At 36.9% G+C, this 18,520-nt stretch overlaps 1 protein-coding gene across 2 annotated transcripts in view; it reads right to left on the reverse strand.

Moving 5' to 3' along the window:
* Nucleotides 1-18,520, reverse strand: part of MEGF10 (multiple EGF like domains 10) — a 138,609-nt gene that overhangs the window by 87,952 nt on the left and 32,137 nt on the right. For both annotated transcript variants that reach the window (XM_043977268.1, XM_043977269.1), the window contains one exon: nt 1,464-1,598. In XM_043977268.1, coding sequence (XP_043833203.1) covers nt 1,464-1,598 — 135 coding nt within the window. The remainder of the gene's footprint in view (nt 1-1,463; nt 1,599-18,520) is intronic.

Below are 18,520 nucleotides of genomic sequence, written 5' to 3' on the forward strand. Positions count from 1 at the left end.
TAACTACCAGGCCAGCTTCTAACCCCACCCTCACAGCTATCATCTCTGGCAGCACCCCCCGGGGAGAAAGGATCAGCCCTCTCCACTAATAACATCTAAATCCTTCCTTCTGCATTTTAGCCTCAGTTTGCTTCTGTGGAAATAGGAAATAGTCAATAATCCTTTTATTCTTCCAAATATTCTTTGACATGAATGATCATCTTTCAGGGGATTAATTACATGTTTTATAGATTATCTTAATTCCTTGCTTTACTTCTTTCTCCTTCCTTCTGCCCAACTCTAGCAATCTTCATGTATTTATAAAAAGTTGGATCAGGAATGGATAACTGAAGCACAAATTTAATCACGTAGAGGCAGGGTACTATAACACACTTGGAATCAGGAGAGCCCTGGATTTGATTCAATCTTGGGCAAATCATTTTACCTGTCTGAGCCTCAGACAAATATTACCTACTCTATGAAGTTTTTTTGAACCCTGCAATACTCTGCCCTTTTTTCTTAAAAAACTTTGATTCATTTATCAGGTAACATTAATGCTATTTGTATTTCTGTTTTATTTCCTATTAAACTTTGGGGTCCATGATGGCAGGGACTAGAGCTAAAATATGGTACTCATATTTTTTTATTTATTATTACTAATTGATATATTAAATACTATTTTCATCATGTTAACTACCCCACAACCTTACAAAAGAACTTGTATCTTCCAAACAAAACAAGTCCAAAATCTTCATACTGATGTTCAAGGTTCTCTGACATAACTTACCTATTTCTTCTTAGTTTCCCCGACTTTCAGATATAAGATCACAGCCTTAGAGTTAAGCAGTTCGTTTGGTACAATCTTCAATTATTCTTGTTTCTTTATTTTTGCTATTACTATTTTTCCTCACCTAAAATTCCTACTTTATTTCTTTCCCCCTATTTAGTTCACAAAGGCCTATCTCAAGTCCTGCTTCTTCCATCAGGACTTCTTTATAACTACAGCCAACAATCGCTCTTTCCTCTTTCAGATCTACTGTAGCATTTACTCTGTGTGTTATATTCAATTATGTAAATTTAATGTCATAACATATGATCTTGTATTGTACTATTAAGGCTTATCTATCTAGATTTATTTTAAGTTCTCAGAAGGCAGAAAATATTATATATTGCTTTTGTTTCCCTAACACACTCCCTAAGCACCTAATAGGCTCTCAACTAGACTGAGTCATCCACAATATCTCTGCTATTTTCAAAGACAGCTAAAACTTAGTTGTATCAAATTTGTTTTTCAAAATATGCTATTATAAAAATTTGAATAAACTATAATTACTAGCTAACAAGTAAAAATAACTAAAGACAAATCTAAACCTAATATTTTCCTTACTGATACCTAATTTTACTGAATTCATAGTATATAAAGGAACATAAGGATCAGAACTGCTATTTTAGAATTCAGTACATATTACTACAAGAAATATTACCTTTCCCAATGGCTGCAAACGTTGGGGTCTTCAAGATTCAGTGATAATGTCATTCCAATCCAAAGGTAAAACAATATAAAAGGAAAGTCCAAAAAGGAATTCAAGTAAATTTCCATTTTTCCCCAAAAGAATAACCTGAAAGAAAAAAATACATATCCAAATTATTAAATTCAAAATGGCTAATAGTGTTCCTTATAGAATAGTAACCAATAGGGATCTTCTGTCATTATAGCTAACTAAAATAATAATAGTAAGCCACATATTTATTCAATACAGATATAACCTGATTTTAAGGTATAGTATAATGATGAATTTCTTATATCAGACCAGTTATCTAGGAACTTGTAGTTAAAATATTCACATAGGGGGCAGCTAGGTGGCAAAGTGGATAAAGCACCAGCCTAGGATTCAGGAGGACCTGAGTTCAAATCCGGACTCAAACACTTGATATTTACTAGCTGTGTGACCCTGGGCAAGTCATTTAACCCTCATTGCCCCATCCCACCCCCCAAATCACATGTATAAATGTCATAAGTGGTTGCCAGATTAGTCACTAATAGTTATAACAATCAGAGAAAATGAGAAGTAGTGGACAGAGAGCCAGCTTGGGAGTTAGGAAAACCAAGGTTTAAGGTCTACCTCTGATACATACTGTCTATATGAACCTGGTCAAGTCACTTAACTGCTCTCTCAATGCCTTTAGCTACTCTAAGTCATAACATGCAGAGCAGCTAAACATCTATATTGGTAGAGGTAGTTTTATCATCCATTAGTGATGTCAAACTCAAATAGAAACTTGGACTATTAAATCATACATAAGGATCCCTGCGGGCTGTATATTGACTTAGTTTTAAAATGTAGTATAATCTATGTTTTATTGTATTTTTATTTATTTTATTCAGTATTTCCCAATTATACTTTAATCTAGTTCTCACTCCACATAGGACTGTTGTGGATCACATACAGCCCTTGTGTTTGACACCTCTGAATGAGACTATGAGCTCCTCCAGAGCAGGGACTGGTTTTTGCTTTTCTTTATATTCCCAGTACTTCATACAGTGTCTAGCACATAGTAGGCACTTTATAATGCTTGTTATAATGATTGACTAAACTGAACTTCCTTATACCAATGAAATCATAGGTCCATTCAAAACTTGTATATAAAAAAATTCCTACTATCCATGATGGCAAAAACTAAGCAAATCACATGAACAACTCAGTCACATGGGGTCTGAAGTTCCATTTATCTATTCTCCCATTATTAGACACTAGAGAGATTTCTAGGGAAGGAGCTGTTTCCAAATAGAAACCCTAACTAGAGGACAAGTGATGAAGAAACTGAAATTATTTATGAGACAGTTCAAGTTCAAAATATAAAATTTATCCCTCATATTGAGGAATACAGAGCCATTTTTTCCTTTACCTCTGAAAACTTAGCACTTGGTAAATTAGTCTCTAAAAAGTGAGGTTTCTATCCTGCTCTTCAGTAAATTAATTGTGGGACCTTGGGCAAGTCACTTAACCTTTCTGTGCTTCACTTTCCCTATCTGTAAAATGGGAGCAGTACCTACCCCTATTTACCTAGCTGACAGGCTTGTTGTGGGGATTAATTAAAGATAATGTCTGTAAAACACATGAGCTCCCTGGAGAATGGCTCGCTATAAATACAAAATAATCTATTAAAGTTGGTTTAATTGTGGGGAAAAATGATATTTCTTTTCCATGGAATGTCAACCATTGTATTTGATGTTAGAAACAAGTAAAACTGTACTAGAAAAAAGATGTCATTCACCCAACTTATCAGGGAAGTTTGTAGTTGGCCTAACTGGATAATGGAATGGATCACTTGGACTGCAGAAACATAGAAACATGCAGTTGGCCCACATAAAAGATATGACTGGCCCTCGTCTTACATAGATAATAAATGATCTGCAACCCAGGCCACCCTATCTTCAAGGGGTACTATGATTTCTGCTTTTGTGAGGAAGAAGCAGAAGGCCACACCTGCACTGTCGGTTCTCTAGCTGAGGGAGGGAGAAACAGGATCCAGGACTGCCATGACTAGACAATCTCTCCTATACTCTCCTATGTCCAAGCTTGTGGGGGATGGCTTCACCTACATTTTTATGGTTCTGAGAGTTCTGAATAACCACACAAAAGTTTATGCCTTGCATCCCTAGACTACCTCTCTTGAAGCCTCTTCCAAAATGTCTGCTTCTTCCACAAGGGCAGAGACTTATAAGTCTCTCCATCAATCATTGGTCACATCTTCTTCTACATACATATCCAGCAGGAAGCATCACAAGGCTGTCCCTCAGGAAAAGTGCCCACCATGGAAGGAGGTGTTACACATTTCCTAAGTATAAGGATGGCATTTTGAAAAGCTACTCAGACAATGAGATTATTTTTAGTACATGATGATAGTATTGTATTGAATGATGCCCTTGTTGTCTAAAAGAGTAAATGCATTTCTACAAAGTCAAACCAAAGAAAAAACTTAATCTCATGTGTTTGGTCACTAGAGAAAAGGGAAAAACTAGAGAAACCTAGGTTGAAATCCCATCTCTACCATTTTCCTACTTGTGTGACCTTGAATAACTCATGTAACCTCTCTGTATCTTAGTTTCCTTATTGGTAAAATGAGGGGTTACTATAAAGGACCCATAAGATCTACTTTAACTCAACCTCGATGATATTCTGATATTCTGGTGATTAAAAGAACTAACAGGTATTGTGGTATCACTGTACCTAAAAATATTTATATATAGGATTGTTATTAAAATAGGTCAATTTAGCAAGTATTTAATGGATATCTTCTATGTACAAATCACTATGCTTATTTGGAACTATGCCCAAAGGACTATCAAACTGTGCATACCCTTTGATCCATCAATACCAATGCTAGGTTTATATCCCAAAAAAGAGAAAAAAGATGTAATTGTACAAAAATATTTAGAGCAGCTCTTTTTTGTGGTGGCTAAGAATTGGAAATCAAAGGAATGTCCATCAATTGTGGAATGGCTAAATAAACTGTGGTATATGATTATGATGGAAAATTATGTTATAAGAAATGACAAATAGGATGATTTCAGAAAGGCCTGGAAAGACTTGAATGAACTGATGTATAGAGAAGTGAGCAGAACCAAGAGAACATTGTGCACAGAGACAGCAATATTGTTTGATGAAGAACTGTGAATGACTTAACTATTCTCAGCAATACAATGATCCAAGACAACCCCAAAGGACTAATAATGAAACATACTATCCACCTCCAAAGAAAAAACTGGTATGGATTGAACACAGACTGAATAATGCTATTTTTCAGTTTCATTTTTTTTCTTTTATTCTTTTCCTTTTACAAAATGACTGATAGGTAATGTTTTACATAATTGCATATGTATAACCTATATCTGATTGCTTACTGCCTCAGGGAGGGGAAAAGGGAGGGAGGGAAGGAGAAATAGAATTTGAAACTCAAAACTTTAAATAAAAATGTTTATTATTATTACTACTTTTTTTTTTGCAGGGCAATGAAGGTTAAGTGACTTGCCCAGGGTTACACAGCTAGTAAGTGTCAAGTGTCTGAGGTCGGATTTGAACTCAGGTCCTCTTGAATCCAGGGCCAGTGCTCTATCCACTGCACCACCTAGCTGTTTCCTATTATTATTACTTTTTAAAAGAGTCTATCATATGCCAGAGAATGTGTACATTTTTAATGTTTCTCAATCAAATATCATGTTGTCTCTTTTGCATATAATTAATTCATTGCCATCAAAGTTTGAGTATTTTGAGCATAAAAATGCTTTTTTTTAATAAAAAAAATCACTATGCTTGGTTTTGAAAATAATAATCATTGATCTATATGAATTGCTTTAAGGGCTACAGTCATTATCTCAATCATTTTCCCAACAACCATATGAAGTAGTTATCACAGGTATTAGTGGTCTTCTTTCACACATAAGGAATCAATGTCACACAGCAGTGCTAAAGATGAGGTTTACTCCTGCTTTTCCTGACTACAAGGCTAACATCCTATTAATTATGCCTTGCTCCCTCTCTATATTAAAAGCAAAAAGAGATGAGTGTTAATCATACAATAAATTATATTATAACTTATAGAATTGTTTTTAAAATTACTTCAAAAGTTCAATATTTCCTATTAGCCATTACAAAGCAGTAAATATTAAAATTTACTATCATATGACGAAAGAAACTATAAGCTACCAGTGGCTTCTGAGTTTTTACTCTTTACATAAAAAGAAAAAAGAAAAGAAAGAAAACTTCTGAAATACTAACTTACCAAAAATATGGATGACAAAATGACTCCTCTGTCTGACTGGTCTATATAGGGTACAAGAGGCTGTGGGGTTACTATACTGTAAAATACATATTGACAAAATTTTTAAGACACAGGCTGTGATTATTCTTCCCACCAATCAAGAAGGGAAAATCTGGTAAGCATCAATTTGCTATCCACTCACAATTATTCCAAATCAGAAAGTTTATATGCCAAGTCACCAATCCAAACCAAGCATTCCATTTACCAATTAGTACTATTTAGTCTGCAAAATCAGAAATTGTTTAGGACAACCAATCAACCTGACAAGCAAAAGACCTCTTTTTTATGTAAAAAATTATCAACATCTATCAACCATTTTCTCAGGTAACCTGTGAATCTCCCTTTGAAATGCCTGGGTGCTCCACTGGGAGATATAAAATAAATACTACAACTTAGCCTTAGCTTTGTTGCTCTCAAACATTTAAGAATGGGTACTAAAAAAGTACAACTACAGCCAAAAGCCACAACTGAATTGTGCTAGAGGGGCTTGAATTTGATTTAAAAATAGAAACAATGTTCAAAATCAAAAATAAAAAAGGAAAATTTATAGAAAATGAAGAGGAAATATTGAAGTAAGTCATAAATTATTTTACATAATTGTATACCAAATAAACTGATAATCTTGAATTTTCTTCCCCTTTTGGCTGGCAAGAAGGCAATGCGATATTTCTAGGATGTCTCTACCTCTATAAAAAATAAATAATAAACCAAAAAAGGCTTGATCTAACATTTTCACAGGTTGAGAATTAGACTCAATAAATATTTCAAGTTCAGACTTTATGTATCACACATGCGTCTCTGTCTTGGACCTTAATTTATTAAGGGAAAAAAAGTAGTTTTGTTATGTACATAACTGCATATGCTATATTAGGATTCTCCCTACCCTAGCTTCAAAAATTTTCATTGAGGATCCATTTGATAAAATTTTAAATGTCTGTTAAAAAACAACAACATTTGCATGAACCTCCTACTGCAAAACTTGATTACATTCAAGATCATTCACTTAATTATTCTGGAAAATTAAAACAGAAAATCAGTACAAGTGATTAGCATTGCTAAAGTGTTTATATTTGCAATAGGAAATGCAGCTGGAACATTTAACTCTTGTTGTCTACCTAATTGTACAGCTTTACTAAGAAGTTATGCTTTTTAAAATTTGCCACAAAGCCTTAATAATGAGTATCTATATTTTGTATGACCTGGAAAGGAAGTTGGGTGATCATGAAGCAAGAATGAGACTCAATAGATGCACAGCCAAAAGACTATATCAAGATTTGTGTAGTATCTGAAGAACAAGAGGGAGGCTTGTTCATCCGATGGCTGGATCCACCATGTAGTGTTTACTTAAGGGCATGGATTATAAAGGATGAGAAGACATGTAGGGAGTACCCACATTGATGGGCACACAGATACATTCAAATATTCACAATTCTTTTGGGTTTTGATAAGATGTATTGCTTTAGTAGGGTATTAGCAGCAGCTATGTATCAAATGGATATTTGAATGATTGATTTGATTCCCTCTACAAATGAATGATAACTGAATTCAGATGATTTCTGATGTTAACACCACTTTATAGAATTAAGATAACATTTATAAATGACTTCTAGGTCTTCTTCCTTCCCACTCTTATCCCTGAGGACCTTTTCCCATCAAAACCTCCATTTTTCTCTGCTGTTCTTTACTTTCTTTAAAAATAACAACATAATGAGGGGCACCGGCCCTGGAGTCAGAAGTACCTGAGTTCAAATCCGGCCTCAGACACTTAACACTTACTAGCCGTGTGACCCTGGGCAAGTCACTTAACCCCAATTGCCTCACTAAAAAAAATAAATAAATAAAATAACAACATAATGGACTTCTGGGGGAAGCTAGGTGGCACAGTAGATAAAGCACTGGCCCTGGATTCAGGAGGACCTGAGTTCGAATGTGGACTTAGACACTTGACACACTAACTGTGTGACCCTGGGCAAGTCACTTAACCCTCATTGCCCCAGGGAGAAAATAGACTTCAAATTTAGATCCTAGTTGTTGTTGGGGGGCATGGAGGTTGTTTCCCTTTCACTCTACAATAGCCAATAAAGTATTGTTGAATAGCAACAATTTAAAGAAATTTTTCTCTGATGAAAACTCTCATAAAACCCCCAATATAGTTGTGTTTTTTGAAATATAGATTACAAAGAGCTACACTTTAAACTTGACCTCATATGACTTGATGCCCTCTATTTTTTGTTAAGTAATTTTAACAGACCTTGAACTTCTTAAAAATTCAGATGATATTTTCTTGAATTTTCTCCATAAGGCAGTTTTCTATATTCCTCCTCACAATGACTATCAATATGGAAAAATCAGAATGGAAAGTCTTAAGTGTTATTTCAGGCAATGCTAAATTCTCTGGGGAAAAGCTGAGGAAATTACTTTATTCCTTTACTGAGAAAAGGAATTCTAGAACTCCAGTCTCATATACAGCTGCCTAACAGACATTTTCACCTTAATGTCTCATATGTACACATGGTAAGAACAGATAGTACTCAGGCTCTGCTATTTAGTGTGAGCTCAAAGGCAAGGAAGCTGTTTCTAAGATTTGATTCATCTAGAAGGCTAAAGTTTCAGTCATTGAAAGGGCTCCCTGGTCACCTAGGGAATAAAAAGAGTCCAACACATTGCCTGGTGAGTCAACACACCTTTCTGATAAGATCTATTTCTAAATGGAAATGAGGGGGGCTGCATTTACCTGGTTCCTGGTTCGGTCCTCTAGTCTTTCAATTCTATGACTCAGTAAATCTTTTGTTTCCATCTTGTCAGATGGTCTACTCATTTCCTTCCAGTCCCAAACCTGAAACATTAAATTAGACCTGGCCCACAAATGCATCTCATGTTCAACATTTCTGTAGCAGCATTTATCTTTCCCTTTAAATCCACCCTGCATCCTAATTTCCCCATTTCTATCGAGAGTGCCTCCATTCTTATAGTCACCTGGGTTGAAAACCTTGGAGTCATTTCTTCAGCTCTTTACTGTCACTCCCCACACATCCAATCAGTAGCCAAGTCTCTTCCATTCCACCTCTTCAACATTTTTTGTCTCCTTCCCCTTCTCCCCACTAACATCTCTATGGCCCTAGTCCATAGCCTCTCTCCCAGACTATTGCTAAAGTCTTGGAATTGTTCTCCTTGCATCCACTGTCCGCTCCAATTCATCGTCCACATACATATCAAGTGGAGATTCCTAAAGCACAGGTCTGATGTGACACAGAATAGAGTCTGCAATCTTCAAGTCCCACAAGAGGGACCTTGACCAATTAGCTTTTACTAGGTCCCTTACTCTGCTCCTCACTCCCTGAAACCTATATAAATCTTCTGTACTGTTCATTTGGGGACTCTGCCTCTTCAGGTGAGACTCCCCTGCTGGTGAACTCAATAAATCCCAGCTGGTACAAATAAACTCTAGTTAGTCCAAATACCATTTCTTGACCAGTCTGTTATTCCTAGAACTGATACCCCTCATGTGGTCTATGCTACAGCCAACCTGTCCTGTTTGCTGTTTTCTCTACATGACATAACCATTTCTTAATTCTGTTCTTTTTTGTTTTTGTTTTTGTTTTGTGGGGCAATGAGGGTTAAATGACTTGCCCAGGGTCACACAGCTAGTAAGAGTCAAGTGTTTGAGGCCGCATTTGAACTCAGGTCCTCCTGAATCCAGAGCCGGTGCTTTATTCACTGTGCCACCTAACTGCCCCAATTCTGTTCTTTTATGCAGGCTATTCTTCACATCTGAAATATTCTTCTTTGTTATCTCTTTATTTCTCTTCAAAGCTCAACTCAAGGTTTTTATTCCCCTTGTCATTAGTTTCCTTCTCCCAGTAATTTTGCATTTATTTTATATAATCCTATATTTACTTACTTGCAAACATCCTTGTCATGCTCACTAACTGTTGGTATACCTCGAAGTTCAATCCTGAGCCTTCGTCTCTTTTTTCTTTACATGCTCTCATTTGTTGAACTCATCATCTCCTATGGGTTCTCTTTTCAGATAATTCTCAGATTTATATATCCAGTCTTGTTTTCTCTCTTGAGCTCCAGTCCAGCATTTGTCGTTCAGTTGTTCAGTCATGTCTGACTTTTCATGACCCCATATGAGGTTTTCTTGGCAAAGATACTGGAGTAGTTCAACATTTCCCTCTTCGATGGATTAAGAGCTGGTGAGTGTCTGAGGCCAAATTTTAACTTAGGTCTTCCTGACTCCAGACCTAGCACTCCATCCACTGAGCAACCTAGCTTCCTCTAAAGCAAAACTGTGGTTAATTGACTTACCCAAGGTGATACAGCCAGTAAGTATGTGAGGCTGAATTTGACCTTAGGTGATACTGAGTCCAATTTTGCCAAATACCTATAAAACAGTTTGAGTTAGGTGTCTTGTTGGCATCTCAAACTTAATATGTCCAAAACAATCAATCAATTCATCCATTATTTATTAAGTACTCACTTTCACCCAGGCACTGTGCTAAACACTGAATATGAAGGGAAAACAAAACAGAAAGTTTCTGTTCTCAGGTTGCTTACATTCTAACTGGGGAGACAACATGTACATAAATCAGTACCTAAAAAATCTTTACAGAGTAGAGAAAAGTTAGCTTTAGAGGAGAAAACACTACCAATAATTAAATTAAATGGCTCTCTTTCAAACTCTGCCACACAGATGATCAAAATATTTCCTTCTAAGAAAAGCATTCACTATAGTGCCATTTCTACAAGTCCTATTTTAATTATGAAAGCCAGTATGCACCATTGCACCCTGCTCTGGCATGCTGTGCTTTATAGACTCATATGGTCTCCTCTCATGCTGTTAAATACAGAGGCATTTGGGGTTCTTTCAATGGACATCAGCTTCTCAGATACAGACAAACATTGACAGTGAGAACAATGTCTGCTTTGTAGTTGGGGAAGGGAGGAATGGTATTTACCTCAAGGTTGTCTGGATACTATGAAGAGCTAAAACTATTCATTTTTATGTGCTGGGTGAAACCATTCACATCAAATGCAAGGAAACTTCTAGAAATATACTTTATTTCTTCCTAAACATTCACTTTTAAAGCCCTCTTTTGTATGAGATTTATTCCTCCATTTCCTTCCAAATCCATCTCTCTTCTAAATATTCATATTAATAATAAGAGCACCACCATGTTCACAGGTATCTTTTATTCCTGTCTCATGCACCACATATTCAATCAGCAGCCATATATCAAGGTTTCTATCTCTCCATTCATACAGCAATGTTCATCATCTCTTGACCAAACTATTGCAATAGTTTCCTCATTGGTTTCTTGCCACTCCAATTCACATTCCACATAGCTGCTAAAATGATTTTCCTAAAATGCAGTTTTGATCATGCCTACTACCCTTACTCAAAAACCTCTAGTGTCTCCCTGTTGCTTCCAGGATCAAATAAATATAAATTATTTTGCTTTTATGTAATGTTCTTCACAACCAGGCCACTTCCTTTTTTCCAGTCTTTTTACACATTATTTCCTGGTACAGAATTTCCAGTCCAGTCCATAACAATATGTTGTATTTGCTGTTCCTGACACTCAGAGCTCCATCTCCTCTCTCTATGCCTTTTGCACTGGCTCACCCCCAGGCGTAGAAAGCTCTCTTTCCTCATCTCTGCCTCTAAGAATCTAAGGCATCCTTCAAAATTCATATCAAACAAATTGGTAGAAGACCTATCCCAGATCTCCATAGCAACTAGAGGCTTTCCTTCTAAGGTTATCTTCTATTTACTCTCTATATATTTTGTATGTACAATTTTAGGGACATGTCTCTCCCACTGCTTTCCCTTTTTTCTTTGTGTTCCCAGTACTTTGCACAGTAACTGTCACATTGTAAATGTTTTAATAAATCCTTCTTGATTAATCGACTGAAAATATTATATCCCTTCCCTCTCCCCAGTAGAATTAAAGCTTCTTTAGGACAAAGATTATCTTGATTTTATATTTCTATCCCCAGTACCTAGCAAGGTGTCTGGCATATGTGTAGGTGCTTAACAAATGCTTGTCCACTGATTGTTAAGAGTCTAAAAAAATTGATGGTTCAAGTCTATTTCTTCTGATTGGGTGTTGTATTATGCAGTCATGTTACTATTCCCTTTAAATAGCAAATATAAGTAATTTATGTGAGCTGGACCTCATATCATTTTGGTGATAACAAGATACTATAACAAAATATTTTACCTAACCTAATAAATTATATTTTGGTGGAATTCATATAAGATACCCCTAATAATTTAAGACCCATCTCAATAGAAACCTAGCAACACATTTACTAGAATTTTATTCCATGGACAAGAATTTTTTTTAAAAAGCAGACAAAATCCAATTTAATAAATATGCAGTAGAGAGTTTAAAAAACATTTTCCAAATAACAACTTGAAAAATGTTAAATATATGAATCAGATAAAAAGAAATCTTTACTTAGTCTACATGATATTGTCACCTTAGTGGCATCATGCCACCCAGGCCAATGTTTCATGCAGCTCCAAATTCCTTTTGAAAATGGCACAAAGGGATGCTTTGTGGGAGATCATGGTTACTATCTCTGATAACTTGGAAATTTTAGGGCAGTATTCCAAATATCCCTAGCTTCTCATCCATTAATTTATCTAAATTAACCAAAAAAACTGAGTATCTACCATATACAGAGCACTGTACTTGGCACTGTGAGGAATATGGGGAAAATATGGCATAGTTTCTGCTTTCTAGGACTTTGCTATTTCTGTGGAAACACATAAATTTAAAAAACTAGACGAACAAGACAGTACTACATGATTGATTACTAGAGAACAATCCTGACAATAAGTGCTCTGGAAGCTTTGGGGAATGAAAGATTGTTGTGCATGGGAGTACTCTAGGATAAATTCATGGACATCATAGGTTCTGAACTGGCCTTAAAGATAGCCAGAGAACATGGGGAATGGCATTCCAGGTGGAAGGAATGGCAAAATTCATGGAGCACCATTTTCAGTTCTAGAAACTACATGTTTAGGTAGAAGATTAATAAGTTAGAGCACATGGAGAGCGGGTGATAGCTATGATGAAGGGCTTCAGTGTCATGCAGACAAATTGAAAGAATTAGGAATATATAGCCTGGAGATGAGGTAGGGTAGGGAAGAGATGATAGCTGTCTTCAAGTGCTAAAAGGACTGTTATATGGAATAACAATTGGATTTATTGCAGTTGCCACATCCCAACCCCTGTGGGTAAAACTAGGAAAAGAGGTAAATTTGGGTTCAATGTCAGCAAAAACCTCTTAAAATTTAGATATATTTAATAGAGCCCAAAATGGATTGAATGGCCTGAAGAAAAATAGATTTCCCCTGCCTGGAGGTCTTCAGGAAAAGTCTGGATAACAATTTGCTGGGTATATTGTAGAGGAGATCCTTATTTCGGGCTGGGTTGTATTAGATTGCATCTTAACTCATTTCCAATTCTGATATCCTATGATTTATGAGTGACTGAGACAGGGAAGGAAAGAAGAATGAACTGAGTCAAAAATGAATTAGATATTTTGAACTTGGGTAACTGTGTTGCCATTAACATAGGTAATAGGGCTGTCAGGAGAAGGGAGCTGCTTCTTATTTAAACATTTTTTTTAACTTGTCATCTTTTTAGCACATGCTTCATATAATGAAATCCATCAGTGTACTACCTGTGTGTATGTGTGTGAATCCCAAAACTACCTTTTTGTAGCTTCAAAGAAGCTTGTCCTAGTTCTAGTAATTAAAAATTAGGTAAATAAGACAATGCTGACCCTATCTGTACCCTTTAGGACCTTTAATTTTTGTCTCCTTTCATCATTCTTTTTATTTTGGTGGGGGCAATGAGGGTTAAATGACTTGTCCAGGGTCACACAGCTAGTAAGCATCAAGTGTCTGAGGCAGCATTTGAACTCAGGTCCTCCTGAATCCAGGGCTGGTGCTTTAGCCACTGCTCCACCTAGCTGCCCTCATCATTCTTTTTGATGTGAAAAATACTAATTTTATAGTGTACCCTCATATAGATCCTGGTGCAGTTTCTAAATAGGTGTAGAATAGTTGTAGGGAAGAGCTGGGCTATGCTGCTTCCTTCTACATCTTGCTTTTGCAGTTAAAAAGCACTGGAGTTTCCTAATAATAGGAGTAGACCCTGACCTTAAGAATGAGGATATTTTGAGGATGTTGGGCAAAAAGCTGAAAGGTTCAGAAAACTATACAATTAAGGCTACTGATGTTAAGGCAAGTGAGACAACTTCATGTCTAAGGCCGGATTTGAACTCAGGTCCTCCTGAATCCAGGGCCAGTGCTCTATCCGCTGGGCCACCTAGCTGCTCCTCACACATGAGATTTTAAACACCACAATGTGAACCATGTTCCCCAAGAGAACAATCCTGGGAGACTTGAATTGGACAAGAATTCCCCCAGAACACTGAACCCCCTGAGCTAGCAAAGTGGTAAGACTGACAGATAATAGCTTAAAGAGTATAGCTGCAGGGGCAGCTAGGTGGTGCAGTGGATAAAGCACCAGCCCTGGATTCAGGAGGACCTGAGTTCAAATCCGACCTCAGACACTTGACACTTACTAGCTGTGTGACCCTGGACAAGTCACTTAACCCCCATTGCCCCGCAAAAAAAAAAAAAAAAAGAGTATAGCTGCAGTGCTTCATAGAGGCAAGGTCAAGTGTTACCTGGCATACATGATACAATCTTTACCTGAGATGTTTGGGGGGGGTAGAAAAGAAGACCCTTGTGTTAATTTTTTCTCTAATAATGGGAGGTGTAGGGGCGGCTAGGTGGCACAGTGGATAAAGCACCAGCCCTGGATTCAGGAGTACCTGAGTTCAAATCCGGCCTCAGACCCTTGACACTTACTAGCTGTGTGACCCTGGGCAAGTCACTTAACCACAATTGCCTCCCCCCCAAAAAACAAAAACAAAACCAAAACTATTTCAGATTTGGGGGTTAGTTCTTGTGACTAACATAAGCAACAATGCTAGAAAATGCCCATGTGAAATGTCTTACATGTAACTACATATTTTTACTTTTGTCCATGTGAATTACTGAATATTTCAGTATGTTTTTCTTATTTTGCTGCAATGTTTATTTGACTATGTTTTGTGTCCTATGCATGCTGAAGCAGTATCTGTTCATTGTTTTGTGTATCTGCTAATGTTTATTTAAGTTTTATTTTATATAGGCCTAATGATAGTGATACTGAAATATCTAGTTAAATTTGCTTTGTTTGCTGGCCATACTTGTTGCTTTTGATTGATTGCTGTATACTATGGACATTTGTATATTTTCCAAAATGTGCGTAAGTTATATCCTGTATGCAGTTAGGCATGCTGTCACTGTAGCATCCTCCCAGGAGGTGCTCTATATAGTGCCATGCCTATTACATGTAAAGTTTAACATGCATTTTTTTCCAGTTTCAATGGTAACATAGATTTGTTACCTAAGACACAAAGGGAATCACTTTTGTTGTTTTAAAATTGGTGTTTGTGTTCATACGATACACAGAGAGAGGCAGAGACAGAGAGAGAGAGAGAGAGAGAGAGAGAGAGAGAGAGAGAGAGAGAGAGTGAGAGTTTGATTTTGAATTTGCCTCAGCTGATCTTTCCAAGGAGTTTCCACCCAGGGGAGAAATATAAACCTTGCCTCAAGGGACCAATTTTATGGGACTCTCTCTTCTCTCCTCATTGGTGAAGATATCCCATCCCTGTGTAAGGGGTGGGCAGAGTTGATGAGAGTGGAAGAGAAGAGAAATCCAGGTTCTTTTGGCTTCCAACATTGAGGGGAAAAAACATGTGATTCCAACCTCTCTTCAGGGAGAAAGGTAATGGGGAGAAACCAATATGTGCAGAAGCTGGCAATCCATCATACTCCTATCCCCAGTTTTCTACACTACAGACTTCAAGGAATTTCCCCTTGGCTGAGATCTGGGACTCTCTCTCTTGTCTGAGCTGAGTTATCTCCCTCTCAGTAGATCTCATGTATTGTCTGGTATATGTTCTCCTGCATATACTTTCTCTTAATTCTGTGTTGTTATCAACTTGGATAAATGGGTTTATTTCCTATTTGTTATATGTATTTCATTGTAGAACTGGAATTTGATGGGAACAGAATCAAACCTTGGGACCTTCCTTTCCCATTAAGGAATAGTAATGAGGAAAGTAGTTTGAACCTAAAATTTATTTTCCCTAGACTAATAATATTTAAGAGAACAGATATAATTCTAGCCCAGTGCCCTCTGAGGAGAGGAGAATTGCTAATTCTGTCCCCAGGTTCCTGCTTTCTCTTCTAGCAGGAATCAAAGTCTCCTTTGGAGATTTTTTTCTCTTGGAGGAAAGGGAAGATAAGATGCTAGATACATCTATTCTTGTCTCCCTGTGACCCAGACCTAGTAAGACACATGTTGATACCCATAACTTATATGGGTAAAACAACAGCATGACATCATACTTTACATATGCAAATAATATAACATTTGACAGTAACAGCATATTATTCACAAACCAACCATGGATAATTAAATCACTTAATATAACAACAGCAACACAACTTATATATTACATATGCATCCACTTTTAGGTTGTAACCAAATATGTATGAGAAAAAGGGGGAAGACTAGTTTAAGAGATATTAAAGAAAACCTTATTTAAGTACGATTCATGTACCAAAAATTTGAAATCAAAATAAAACAAACAAAAAAAATCTAAAGCATGTTTAAAAGGTGAACAAATCTAAAAAGATATCAACTATGAATATCTAAAAAGTAAAGGAAAATTAATGAAAAAGAAGTCTAGCAAAAATGAAGTATACTTGATTACTTATTACAACACAAGCCTTTTTTGTATGCTGAGACAAATGTGAAAAAAATATTTGGGCTCCCAGATGTAGCTCCCATGTGTAGGCAGCAAGTGGCTAGCAAGCAAGGCAAGCTAAGATGCTACTATCTTGGGGAAATTGGAGAACACCCTCCTCCATACAGGCATGACTTCTCTTCCTTAGGAGGATCAGCTTTTAATTCAAAATAAAACTACCATTGATGGTCATTATTAGAAATGAAAGTAAACTTAACCATGTATCATTTCCTTACAGCCTGCCACTCTCACCAGTTCATGGTTTATTCTTAGGACTCTCTAAATTCCAAATTTATTTGCCAGGCTTGTATAACCTGGTCCCGCTTTTCCACTTCATCCCAACAGCTCCAAACCCCAATATCAACTCGTGATGACCAACAGGAGTTCACAGAACCAAATTGAAAACAGTAGGTATGGTGGGCAGCTAGGTGGCGCAGTGGATAAAGCACTGGCCCTGGATTCAGGAGTACCTGAGTTCAAATCCAGCCTCAGACACTTGACACTAGCTGTGTGACCCTGGGCAAGTCACTTAACCCCCTTGCCCCACAAAAAAAAAATAGAAAGAAAAGAAAAGAAAAAAGAAAGAAAACAGTAGGTATAAAACAGAAAAGCTAACACACCTGGTCAATTGGAAGGCAAAGAAGTTTTACAAGGTAGTAGAAAAGATCTCCAGATGAGTCCCAAACTTTGGCCAGGCTCTCACTGTCCTGGAAATGTAGATTCCTAACACTGTGTTGCTCCATCTCCCACCAGATCATAGCACAAAGTCTAATGAAAGACTCTCTCATAACTTATCTTTCAGCAGATGCTCACTTCTGTGCTTGACTCTAAGTCCCTTGTTTCAGCTGGCTTGGATCTCAGATCTGTTCTTATTTCCTAGGAGTCAAAATCAGTCCTTATGCCCCAAGATATATGACATAAAAATTTAACTCTCCTTTGGCAGAGTAAGAAGGGATAGACCAAGGACTCTGATGTTAGCTGGTGAACAGGGAAGAGAAGACTTAGGTACTGGAATGCAGAAGTATATTTGCTCCCTTCCTCTAGCCTATAAACACACAACATAATCCCAGATTCTCTCTTCTTCACCTCTTCTCTTTGCCTCTCTCCATTCCACTTGGACATGCCTTTCACTTGTTCTCCTTCCTCAGATAAGGATGCTTTCCCCTCCCAAGAGCAAGTGGCCGGTGCTGCTTGACCCAAGCAGAAGTTGCCCCAGGGATTAAAATCACTAGTTAGAGCTCTATGTAGAAGTAACTTTTTGGCTCCAGACTCATGATCACAATAGGGCAGAATACTAAGGTTTAGTTTGCTCAGAGATACATACAGTGATTTCCACATACTGTATAAGGAAACCTTAAGCTAAAAAGGAGAGTGTTTTCCACCTCATTTGAAAAAGGGGACTATTTTGCAGGGGGTTGAGGTTCTTTGTAGTCTAGGTCTAATCCCTTACAAGAACAGAATAATAGCTTTATGTCTACGGACATTGCCAAGATGAACAAAACAATTCGGTTAAAGGAAAGACTTTGTTCTGAGGCACTACTGTCTAAGTGATGAGTGCCACACACTAGACAGACCAAATTGTTTTCCTTTCCTGTATATTCTAATATAGATACCATCATTAGAGAGCCACAAGAAGAAGCAAAACTTAGACTCATGAAGATTAATTTTTTCCAGCTATTCCAAATACTACATCTTTAAATTAATTTATTTTAATAATGAAAAGGGCGCTAATTCATCATTAAGAAAAACACCTTAATGAAGATCTTTGCCTTGGAAACTGTTCCAAAGAAAGACCTTTTCAGATACAATTTAAAAGAATTTCCTGGAT

This window comes from Dromiciops gliroides, chromosome 1, assembly GCF_019393635.1.
Source record: "Dromiciops gliroides isolate mDroGli1 chromosome 1, mDroGli1.pri, whole genome shotgun sequence".
In the NCBI taxonomy this organism is placed as follows: Eukaryota; Metazoa; Chordata; class Mammalia; order Microbiotheria; family Microbiotheriidae; genus Dromiciops; species Dromiciops gliroides.